General features: G+C 41.1%; 1 protein-coding gene across 10 annotated transcripts in view; it reads left to right on the top strand.

Annotated features, from left to right (window-relative positions):
- The first annotated feature begins 520 nt into the window (after window positions 1-520).
- ALMS1 (ALMS1 centrosome and basal body associated protein) overlaps window positions 521-12,250 on the top strand; it is a 249,532-nt gene continuing 237,802 nt past the window's right edge. For all 10 annotated transcript variants that reach the window (XR_014295936.1, XR_014295937.1, XM_082642966.1 and 7 more), the window contains exon 1: window positions 521-885. Coding sequence is in view for 8 of the 10 variants with exons in the window: in XM_082642966.1 (XP_082499092.1) it covers window positions 586-885 (300 nt within the window). In the remaining 2 variants the exon portion in view is untranslated. The remainder of the gene's footprint in view (window positions 886-12,250) is intronic.

The raw sequence follows: 12,250 nt of genomic DNA on the forward strand, positions 1-12,250 counted from the left end.
GCTGTTTAAGTGGCCATGTTTGGATTCAAAGTCCCATCTTTCTCATACCAGAGCCCAGTTCTTACTTAACCCTCTACTGCCTCTGACACTTTTCCACTGTTAGGTTCAAATGCCCATGATACAGCCTGTCATACATTAGGCACTCAACTTTTAAAAATTTATAATTTGCAGGTTCGATTATTTTGGGTTTGTCCGAGGATCTGATCGTCCCTCTGTGCAGGGGCAAAATTCAATTTTGGCCCGGCCCCGCCGAGGACTAAATTCTCCCCTCTACCGGCAGGAGCCCAGTCCGGGTTTATCGTGAGTTTACAGTACTGTGAGCAAGATCCCATCTCGTGACAGGGGCGAGGCGTCGGCGTCGCCTGTCAGCAGCTCCGCCCCTCTGGCATCCCCGCTGCCCCCGCGGGGCAGCCTTAGCAACACGCGCGCGCACTCCCAGCCCGGACCAGTCCGCGCGACACCGGCGCGAAGCGTCGGCGGTCTCTGCGCCTGCGCGCGGCCACAACCGCCAGTAGGCTCTCTTCCCCTCCCTTCCCTCCCCCCTCCCCTCTCCTCCTCTTCAGCCTCCTGGAGCTAGACGCCAATATGGAGCCAGAGGACATGCCGTGGCCAGGAGAGCTCGAGGAGGAGGAGGAGGAGGAGGAGGAGGAGGAGGCGGAGAACTTGGACGAGGACGAGGTGGTGATGGTGGAGGAGATGGAGGAAGAGGAGGGGCGGGAGCCGGACGCGGATTTTAACTATGAGAGCCAGCGTCGGGAGAGTACGGACGACGAGGAGGATGAGGAGGCCAAGGCCTTGCTGCAGGCTCACCCCGGCCGGACTTTGCCTCAGCCGTCGCTCCCGAGGCACCGCTATTCGGAGGGCGAGCTGACCAGCCCGGGGAAGGTAAGCCGGGTCGGGGAGGGGTATGGGCCGTCGTCGGGCAGGGTGACGGGTGGTCCCTGAGCGCTTTGCCTGCTCTCCCTTGCGGGCTGCCTCTTGCTCTCTGCCTGTCACGGTGCCTGACAAATAGTACGCGTGCTTTTAAAGGCTTTTAGGGCCATTTCGTCTCCTAGGCCCCGACTCTTGCCCAGGCTTCTGGCCGACTACTCCAAGTCTCCCGTTCTTTCAGGCAAAGATCTCTCTTGTTTCCTTCCTCCCCACCCTCCCTCTCTCCCCTGGGCTTTTTTAATTACTCCAGATGTTCAGAGGAGCCAGTATTGTGCTTAAGAAACGCTCTGGGGAGGAGGTGGGCCTTATACCCTGAGGGAGGGGAAAAGGGCGTTGTAGGAGTGGAGACAGTGGTTGCCCAGGGCTATCTTGTTGGGGAGACAATTAGGAGATTAGTTTGCCTGAAGGGCGGGACTTCCCTTGAGGGAGCAGAGTGGATTCTGTGCACCCTTTGAGTAGTTAGTCTCTAGAGGCTTCTTGCCAACTGTGCTTCTCTGACCTCTCGTTTGTAGCAATAAAGGGGTCCCCAGCCGGTAGGAGGGGCTTAGAAACGCAGGAGGCTTAAGTTGCAGCTCCCAACTGTCTGGAAAACTAGAAAGAGCTGATTTTATGGTTGGCTCCTGAAGATCATTTTGAAAATAACTGCATTTAATTGATTTCTTTTCAGAGACAAAGGAAAGGTTTGCTATACCATTCGGATATCTAGTCATCAGACATTTATTAAATTTCTATTCTGTGAAAGGTACATTGTGGGGACAAAAAGAAACCTAAGATTAATTGTCTAGGACTGCTCCTTAGACAAGATGTCAACTGTGCAGAGTAAAACAACAAGGTACAACAACTGAAAAGACAGGAAAGATTATATAGGCCTGTGCCGTTCAATACAGTAGTCATAGCAGCGTGTGGCTCCTTATATCTTAATTTGTTAAAATTAAATAAAATTAAAAATACAGTGCTTCTGTTGTACGAACAATGCTCAGTAGTCACACTTGACTAGTGGCTATTTAATTGGATAGTGCAGATATAGAATAATTTCATCACTACAGAAAGTTCTACTGGACATTGATGCTGTAGACTGTTGATCATTAAAGAGTAATAGTTGTTGTTTTGCCTGGTAAATATTCCAATCGGTGCTGAGTTCATTGAACATATATTATTGAGCATTCTTCATGGGCCACACATTGTGCTGGATGCTATGGAACCTTGGTGAACCCAAACATCTGTTGTCTCTGCTTTTCTAGTGTACAACGCAGTCTAGAGAGGGAGGCAGACAAAATTCAGTTGGGTCACAAAAATAAAAGTAAAATTGATACGTGCTAACATGCTTTGAAAACATTCAGTAAGGGAATTTGATCTTGTCAGTGAAGCTGGGGAAAGCTTCCCTGAGGAAGTTATGACAAGCTGAGATCTGAAGACAGGTTACAGTTAACTAGGTGAAGGGAAAAGGAAGGAGCTTTGCAGCTGAGGGAAAGGCACATGGAAAGGTACTGTTGGTAAGAGAGAGTGTGGCATTTTCAAGGAACCAAAAGCCAATATGGGTTGAGCAGAGACTTCAATGCTTTGTGTGCTATGCAAGGGATTTGGAAGCTTTATCCCGGGAAGTCATTGAAAATGTTTTAAACAAAGGGGTATAGGATAAGATTTGTGTTTCAGAAAGATCACTTTGTAGCACAGTAGAGAACAGCTTTGACAGCAGGGTGGGGTGGGGAGCTGCAATAATAAGTGAGGGATGCTAATTAGGAGGTCATTGCAGTATTGCCAGGCAAATGATCATGATGATATTTTGGAATAGGGAAGTGTTGGTGGATATAGAAAAACGTAGACTGATTCGAGAGAGATTTAAGAGGTAAAGTAATCACACTGATACACTAATTTTACATTATTATTACACTAATAATGGATTAGATGTGGAACACTAGGGCAAGAAGGTGTCAGGTTATTGGATAAATGGTTGAAATATGGCCAGGTTTATGGTAGGGGTGGTGGCCATGGGGTGGGGTGATGGGATGGTTGGGATGGGTGTTAAGATTATGGGTTTGGTTTTAGAGATCAGAGGAGGGGTCTGGGCTGGACATTTCAAGTTGTAAGTTATCTACATATGGACCATAATTAAAGCCACACTTGTGGATGAGGTCTCCTAACTTTAATTTTGTTCCATGACTTCTTGTTTGAATAACTATTCATATATAAATTTAATATTCCTGGAAGATTTTAATTAAACCACTTTACCTCTTATTACAGCCAGTGTGAAAAAATTATTATCCTGTCTAACAGTGATCTATCTATGTGTAATAGAAGATATTGCTTCTTAGAGCCCAGAGTGTTTTTTTCCGTAGAGGTGTTTTGTTTCTGTTTTTGAGAGAAATCAGATACTGTCCTATTTACCTTGGAGGGTATATGAAGGTGTGGGTGATGTGCTGTATTAAAGGTAGTTTTAAGATGATATAAAGAGTATTAAAATAATTTTTTGTTCACTAACATATTAAGATTTACTTGTGTAAGTTGAAAAATGTTTAAAGGAGAAACTTTAATATGTTTCTTGCTAGAAATTTATGAACTATAACTTTTTTTAAAATTAATTTATTTTTGGCTGTGTTAGGTCTTCGTTGCTGTACGTGGGCTTTCTCTAGTTGCGGTGAGTGGGGGCTACTCTTTGTTGCGGTGCGCAGGCTTCTCTTTGCGGTGGCTTCTCTTGTTGCGGAGCACAGGCTCTAGGCACGCAGGCTCAGTAGTTGTGGCACACGGGCTTAGTTGCTCCACGGCATGTGGGATCTTCCCGGGCCAGGGCTGGAACCTGTGTCCCTTGTATTGGCAGGCAGATTCTTAACCACTGCGCCACCAGGGAAGCCCTGAATTATAAAATTTTTGAAGATGAGTTTGTTGTGTAGTATTTAATTCAGTGTATTCAAAGGAAGACACCAAATGATAGGAAACATTAATTTCATTCAGTCTAGTCTCAAGTTAAATGACAAAATTGTAATATCTGATTCACTCTCATGTATCTCTCTTAGTAGGCAATTAGGTTGTTCTAGTGGTGATCTGTAAGGTGTTGATTAAGTTTGCAAGTCCTATTAATGAAACTGAGCTAAGGCGTGGAACTGTTTTAAGGTCAATGCAAAATATGACCAGCCTTACAACCAAGTTTTTTTGAGTTCAGGGAAGTGAGCCTTTTCTTTATTGGTCTTATGCTGGTCCTGCAGACCATTCAACATGGACCATTTCAAACACCTCTACTTGTAATTCCTAAACCTAAATTTCTGAACTGTGCTAGGAAAAATAATTCAATTCTGTGGATTGGTATCATAGAAATTCTTGGTCTTCAACTTTTTTTTTCTTTTAGTTTTATTGTTTATTTACTTTTCTTCCAGTTTTATTGAATATAATTGACATAAAGCACTGTATAAGTTTAAGATATACAGCATAATGATTTGACTTATATACTTCATGAAATGGTTATCACAATAAGTCATCTCATATAGCTAGAAAATTAAAGAAATAGAAAAAAAAATTTTTTCTGGGGTTGCGAACTCTTAGGATTTACTCTTAACAATTTTTGCATATAACATACAGCAGTGTTAATTATATTATGTTGTGCATTGCATCCCTAGTACTTATTTATCTTATAACTGGAAGTTTGTACCTTTTGACCACTTGGACTCCATTTTCTTTTTTTGGCTGCGGGGTCTTCATTGCTGTGTGTGGGCTTTCTATAGTTGCAGCGAGTGGGGGCTCCTCTTCATTGCAGTGAGAGGGCTTCTCATTGCGGTGGCTTCTCTTGTTGTAGAGCACTGGGTTCTAGGCGCGTGTGCTTCAGTAGTTGCAGCACACGGGCTCAGTGGTTGTGGCATGCAGACCCTAGAGTGCATGGGCTTCAGTAGTTGCAGCATGTAGGCTCAGTAGTGTGGTGCATGAGCTTAGTTGCTCCATGGCATGTGGGATCTTCCTGGACCAGGGATCGAACCCGCGTCCCCTGCATTGGCGGGCACATTCTTAACTACTGCACCACCAGGGAAGTCTGGTCTTCAGCTTTTAAATGGGTCATCAACAGTGCTTGGAAATCTTTTTATGTTTCCTCCTTCAGCTTCTGCTTTTTCACTCTTATCCTCTAGATTTCACCCAATGTTCAGCATTCTCCTATCAACAGGTTACCATTTCATAGAAGGAGAGAACACAGGCCTGAACCCCTACACCTTCCTGCTCCCCATCTCCAAATTTATCTACACTGTATGATTCTTAATCTTTTTTGACCTGTTAATACAGATTTTATACTTAGTATTAATCCTTTCTTGTGCTCATAGGATAAAAACTATCAGTTATTGCGTGTTTTTCTCTTAAGGAAGTGCTGGATTTTATTTGTAGATATTTGATAAATGATAATGGCTTAAGTTTTTTAAAAAGTGGTTTCTTGACCTTTCTTTGTCAAATTTGGAATCAGAATTATGTCGTTTTTCTGCAAGGTAGTGGGAAGATTTTTATTTTTCTGTGTCTTGGAACAGTTTAAATAATGTAAAATATTTTTGCATGTTTGAAAAATAATCACTTGTGAAACTACTGTGCCCCTGGATTCCTTTCAGGGTTATAATATGTATATACTCTCTCACTTTTCTTGGGTTAATTTTGTAATTTATGATTTTTCTAGAAAATCATTTCAGCAAGGGTTTCTAGTTAATTAAAATGGAGTGTTGCATAGTATTTTTTATTTTTTTCTCTTGCATCTGTGGTTATTTCCATTTCTCATTCCAGATTTTATATGATTATGTTTTATTCTTCCCTTGATCTGACTAGCTATGGATTTGTTTTGTTAATTGTTTTCATCCAAGGAAACAGCTCTTGGATTTAAGTTTAATTCTATTGCTTTTCATCATTTAATTCATTAATTTCAGTTCTCATCTTTTACTATTTCCCTAGATTTATTTTATTTAATTATACTTAATGTGCTGAATGCTTACCTGGCTTATTTAAAAACATTTTTAACAGTTTTGTTGAGATATAATTCAAATACCATACAATTTACCCTGAATTTTAAGGCACAATTCAGTGGTTTCAGTAAATTAATAGATACGTGCAGCCATCGCCACAATTTTAGAACAATTTTTTCATTACCTTAAAAAGAAACCCTGTATACTTTAGCTATCACCCCTCTAGCTTCCATTCTGCTAAGCAACCATTAATCTATTTTCTCTCTCTTTAGATTTGCCTATTCTGGGCCTTTAATATAAATGGAATCATATAATATGTGGTGCATGCCACACAGCTTTCAGGATCTTAGTTCCCCCAGCAGTGATTGAACCCAGGGCCCTGGCAATGAGAGCACCGAATCCTAACCACTGGACCACCAGCGAATTCCAATATGTGGTCTTATGACTGGACTTTTTCACTTAGCATAATGTTTTTAGGAAACATCCATGTATATAACATCAATTTTTCATTCCTTTTTATGACTTAATAATATTCCATTGTATGGATATACTACATTTTTTTATCCATTCATCAACTGATGGACATTTGGGTTGTTTTCTGCCTGTTGTCTATCTCAAAATGTTTGAAAATTCTCTTTGTGATTTCTTTTTTTTGACCCGTTGGTTATTTAGGAGTCTGTTGCTTGATTTCCACGTATTTGTGAATTTCCTCAATTTCCTTCTGTTATTGATTTCTAATTTCATTCCATTTTGGTTGGAGAATATACTTTCCATGATTTCAATTATTTAAAAAATTTGAGGCTTATGTGTATAACTGAGTCACTGTGCTGTACAGCAGAAATTAACACAACATTGTAAATCACCTATACTTCAATAAAATAAAATTAAAAAAAAATTTGAGGCTTGTTTTATGGCCTAACATATGGTCTGTCCTGGAGTTGTTCCATGTATGCTGAGAAGGTGTATTCTGCTACCCTAGGATGGAGTGTTCTATAATATCCATAGACGTAGTTTGTTTATAGAGTATTCACATCTTATGTTTCCTTGTTGGTCTTGTCACAGGTAGCTATCATTTTTTTTCATTTTAATTAATAGACTTTTTTGGGAGCAGATTTTTTTTTTTTTTTTTGCGGTACGTGGGCCTCTCACTGTTGTGGCCCCTCCCATTGTGGAGCACAGGTTCTGGACGTGCAGGCCCAGCGGCCATGGCTCACAGGCCCAGCCGCTCCGCGGCATGTGGGATCCTCCCGGATTGGGGCAGGAACCCGTGTCCCCTGCATTGGCAGGTGGACTCTCAACCACTGCGCCACCAGGGAAGCCCGGGAGCAGATTTATGTTTAGCAGAAAGTACAGAATTCTCATGTACCTCTTTTTCCTCCCATTTTCTCTATTATTAGCATCTTGTATTAGGGTGGCACATTTGTTACAATCGGTAAGCTGATATTGATACATTATTAATTAAAGTGCATGTTTTTTATCAGAGTCCACTTTTTGTATGTTCTGTGGGTTTTGACAAATGTATAATGACATATATCCACTATTACAGTATCACACGGAACAGTTTCACTGCCTAAAAAAATCCCTGTGCTCTACATGTTTATCCCTCCCTTTCTCCCTCTGAAACCCTGGCAGCTGCTGATATTTTTACTGCCTCCACAGTTTTACCTTTTCCAGAAAGTCATATAGTTAGAATCATACAGTATGTAGCCTTTTTATTTTTTATTATTTATTTTTAAAATAAATTTATTTATTTTTGACTGTGTTGGGTCTTTGTTGTTGCGCGTGGGCTTTTTCTCTGCTTGCGGTGAGCGGGGGCTACTCTTCGTTGTGGCGTGCGAGCTTCTCATTGTGGTGGCTTCTCTTATTGCGGAACATGGGCTCTAGGTCCGTGGGCTTCAGTAATTGCAGCATGCGGGCTCAGTAGTTGTAGCTCGCGGGCTGTAGAGTGCAGGCTCAGTAGTTGTGGCGCACAGGCTTAGTTGCTTTGCGGCATGTGGGATCTTCCCAGACCAGGGCTTGAACCTGTGTCCCTGCATTGGCAGGCGGATTCTTAACCACTGTGCCACCAGGGAAGTCCCTATGTAGCCTTTTTAGAATGGCTTCTTTCACTTAGCAATATACATTTAAGTTTCCTCCATGTGTTTTCATGGTTTGGTAGCTCATTTCTTTTTTTCCAACTTGATTTCTTTTTCTTTTTTTAAAAACTGTGGTAAAATAAAATATATATCACATAAAAGTTACCATTTTAACCTTTTAAAAAAATTATTTATTTTGGCCGCGCTGTGTGGCTTGCAGGATCTCAATTCCTCGACCAGGGGTTGAAGCCATGGCCCCAGCAGTGAAAGCACTGAGTCCTAACCACTGGACCACCAGGGAATTTCTCCATTTTAACCATTTTTATGTGGCATTAAGTACATTCACACTGTTTTGTAATCTTCACTACCGTCCATCTCCAAAACATCTTCATCTTTACAAACTGAAACTCGAATATGTCTGCCTCATCTGATTCTGGTTCTGATGCTTGCTCTGTGTCTTCAAACTATTTTTGTTTTTGTCTTGTATGTCTTGTAATTTTTTTTGTTGAAAACCAGGCATGTACTGAATGAATATGATATGAAAGGAACTGAAGTAAATAGAGCTTTAATATGAAGTTTTATAAGTTTATCTGGTTAGGGGTGATTTTGTGTTTATTGTTTGCTATAGCTGTAGGTGTCAAAGGCTAAAATTTCCTCTGGTGACCTTGTTTTTGTTCCCCCTGTTGTCTTTGGATTTCTCTAAGGACTTTTTTTTTTTTTTAATATGGAATTTTAAAATAAATTTATTTATTTTTATTTATTTATTTTTGGCTGTGTTGGGTCTTTGTTGCTGTGCATGGGCTTTCTCTAGTTGCGGCGAGTGGGGGCTGCTCTTTGTTGAGGTGTGCAGGCTTCTTGTTGAGGTGGCTCCAGGCGTGCGGGCTTCATTAACTGTGGCACACGGACTCAGTAGTTGCAGCTTGCAGACTCCAGAGCGCAGGCTCAGTAGTTGTGGTGCATGGGCTTTGTTGCTCCGCGGCATGTGGGATCTTCCTGGATCAGGGCTTGAACCCGTGTCGGCAGGCGGTTTCTTAACCACTGTGCCACCAGGGAAGTCCCTCTAAGGACTTCTTAAGTAAGGTATGAGTTGTGCTGTTCTTTCATTCATATACCATCATTATCAGGAGCCCTGTTGATGTAGTGGTAAGGTGTGGGTGGAGGGTAAGTGTTCTATAGTCCTATTATTAGGACTTTCCCCGGGCTGTGATCTTCACTAGGGTTTCTCATTGTTTTCCCCTTAGGTGAGACAGGAAAGCTAGAAGGGGGCTGGAGTTGGGTATTTTCCTTCCCCTACATCACTTAGTCTCTGGTAAAACCCTGGGCTCTGGTAAAATAGTTTCTTTTGAGGGCAGATCTTGTTAAGAACAGAATGCTCTAGGCTTATTTCAAAATGGCTGCTTTTGCCCTCCCCCTGCCAGAGCAAGAGGAGATTTTTCTCTGATCTTAACTGTGGAACCTGGTACAGTTCCTGGAGGTAAAACTCATAAAGTGTGGGAGCCCCTCTAAGATTGTTTCCCAGGAGTTTTTAAATCTCAGGGTTGTCTACCCTGAGCCTCTAGCAATGTGTCAATTACAGTTTAGGCTTGCCTACCCTAGTACAGGTCCCCATGGTGGTGTCTGCTCTGGGCTTCTGTTCCATTAAGTTGTGATTCTCTGTATCCGTTTGTCTCTCTAATTTGGGGGACTGTAGTTTGCCCTTCATTTCAGTTCTCTGGTGGATGTAAGAAGAGTTGTTGATTTTCAATTTGTTCAGCTTTTTTTCTTTTTGTGGGGATGGGAGTGATGACTTCCTAACTCCTTGCATTGCTGGACCAGAGCTTTTTTTGTTTTGGTTGTTTTTCAATAGACTATGTTGTTGTTGTTCTTGTTCTTGTTGTTTTTTGCTGCACCCCCCAGCTTGTGGAATCTTAGTTCCCCAACCAGGGACCGAACCCGTGCCTTTGGCAGTGAAAGCACGGAATCCTAACCTCTGGACTGCCCCGGGTAATTCCCTCAACAGACCATTTTTTAGAGAAGTTTTAGGTTCAAAGAAAAATTGATCAGATAGTACAGAGATTTCCCATCTACCTCCTGCCTCCACACATGCACAGCCTCCTCCACTGTCAATATCCCACATCAGAGTGTAGTGTGTTTGTTAACAATGAATCTACATTGACATCCAAAGCCAGAGTTTACATTAGGGCTCACTTTTGGTATTGTACATTCTGTGGTTTTTGACAAACGTATAATGGCATGTATCCACCATTATGGTACAATATAGTTTCTCCATGTCTTTTCATGACTTGGTAGCTCATTTCTTTTTAGTGCTGAATAATATTACGTTGTCTAGATATACCACAGTTTATCTTATCCATTCACCTACTAGAGGATATTTTAGTTGCTTTCAAGTTTTGGCAGTTATGAGTAAAGCTGCTCTAAACATCCATGTGCAGGTTTTTGTGTAGACATATCATTTCAGTCCATTTGGGTCAGTACCAAGGAGCTTGATTACTAGATTGCATGCTAATAATATGTTTAGTTTTATAAGAAACTGCCAAATTGTCTTACAAAGTGACTGTACCATTTTGCTTTCCCACCATCATTCAGCAGTGAATGAGAGTTCCTGTTGTTCCATATCCTTGGCAGCATTTGTTGTCAGTGTTTTGGATTTTGGCTATTCTAATAGGTAGGTAGTAGTGTCTCATTGTTTTACTTTACAGTTCCCTAATGATAAATGATACTCAGCATTCTTTCATATGCTTATTCCAGTTGTATATCTTCTTTGGTGGTCTGTTGCCCATTTTCTAACCAAGTTGTGTGTTTTCATATTGTTGAGTTTTAAGAGTTCTTTGTATATTTTGGTTAACAGTCCTTATCAGATATGTCTATTAGAAATATCTTCTCCCAGTCTGTGGCTTGTCTTCTCATTCTCTTGACATTGTCTTTCACAGAACAAAGGTTTTTAATTTTGATGAGTGCAGCTTATCAGTTATTTCAGGGATTGTGCCTTTCATGTTGTACCTAAAAAGTGATCACCATAGCCAAGGTGATCTAGGTTTTCTCCTATATTATCTTCTAGGTGTTTTATAGTTTTTATAGTTTTGCATTCTACATTTACATCTATGATCCATTTTGAGTTAAGTTTTGTGAAGGGAGTAAGATCTGTGTCTAGATTCACTTTTTGCATGTGGATGTCCAGTTATTCCAGCATAATTTGTTGAAAAGACTGTCTTTGCTCTATTACGTTGCCTTTGTTCCTTTGTCAATTATCAGTTGTCTTTATGTGGGTCTATTTCTGGACTCTGTTGTGTTACAGTGATCTGTTTGTCTAGTCTTTCACCAATACCACACTCTTGATTGCTGTAGCTTTATAGTAAGTCTTTAAGTCAAGTAGTATCAGTCCTCCCACTTTGGCTTCTTCAATTTTGTGCTGGCTATGCTGGGTATTTTGACTCTTCATATAAACTTTAGAACCAGTTTGTCAATATCCACAAAATAATTTTCTTGGATTTTGATTGGAATTGTATTGAATCTGTGCAACAGGTTGGGAGGAACTGACATTGACAGTATTGAGTCCTTCTAACCATGAAAATGGGCTATCCATCCATTTAATTAGTTCCTTTTTGATTTCTTTCACCAGAGTTTTTATAGTTTCCCTCATGTAGATCTTGTATATATTTGGTTAGATTTATACCTAAGTATTTAATTTTGGGGGTGCTAATGTAAATGGTATTGTGTTTTTTTTTTTTTTTTTTTGGGGTTTTTTTTGGCCATGATATGTGGCATGTAGGATCTTAGTTTCCTGACCAGGGATCAAACCTGCACCCCCTGCAGAAGTGTGGAGTCTTAACCACTGGACCACCAGGGAAGCCCCAATGATATTGTGTTTTTAATTTCAAATTCCAGTTGTTCATTGCTGGTATATAGGAAAGCCATTGACATTTGCTCTGTTTTGTTTTTTTTTTTTTTTTAAATGTTCAAGAATCATCCACAGAATCTCTATCCATCCACTGCTGTTGGAACCTGGAGTATTGAGGTCTAATTATTGTTGGATTGTCTTTTTCTTTCTCTAGTTCTGTTAGTTTTTTTTGTTTGTTTGTTTTTTGTGCGGTATGCGGGCCTCTCACTGCTGCAGCCTCTCCCATTGCGGAGCATAGGCTCTGGACGCGCAGGCTCAGCGGCCATGGCTCACGGGCCCAGCCAGTTCGCGGCATGTGGGATCCTCCTGGACCGGGGCATGAACCCATGTCCCCTGCATCGGCAGGCGGACTCTCAACCACTGCGCCACCGGGGAAGCCCTTTTTTTTTAATAACCTTATTTATTTATTTATTTATTTTTGGCTGTGT

The sequence above is a fragment of the Mesoplodon mirus genome, assembly GCF_964341445.2.
Source record: "Mesoplodon mirus genome assembly, chromosome: 14".
Classification (NCBI taxonomy): Eukaryota; Metazoa; Chordata; class Mammalia; order Artiodactyla; family Ziphiidae; genus Mesoplodon; species Mesoplodon mirus.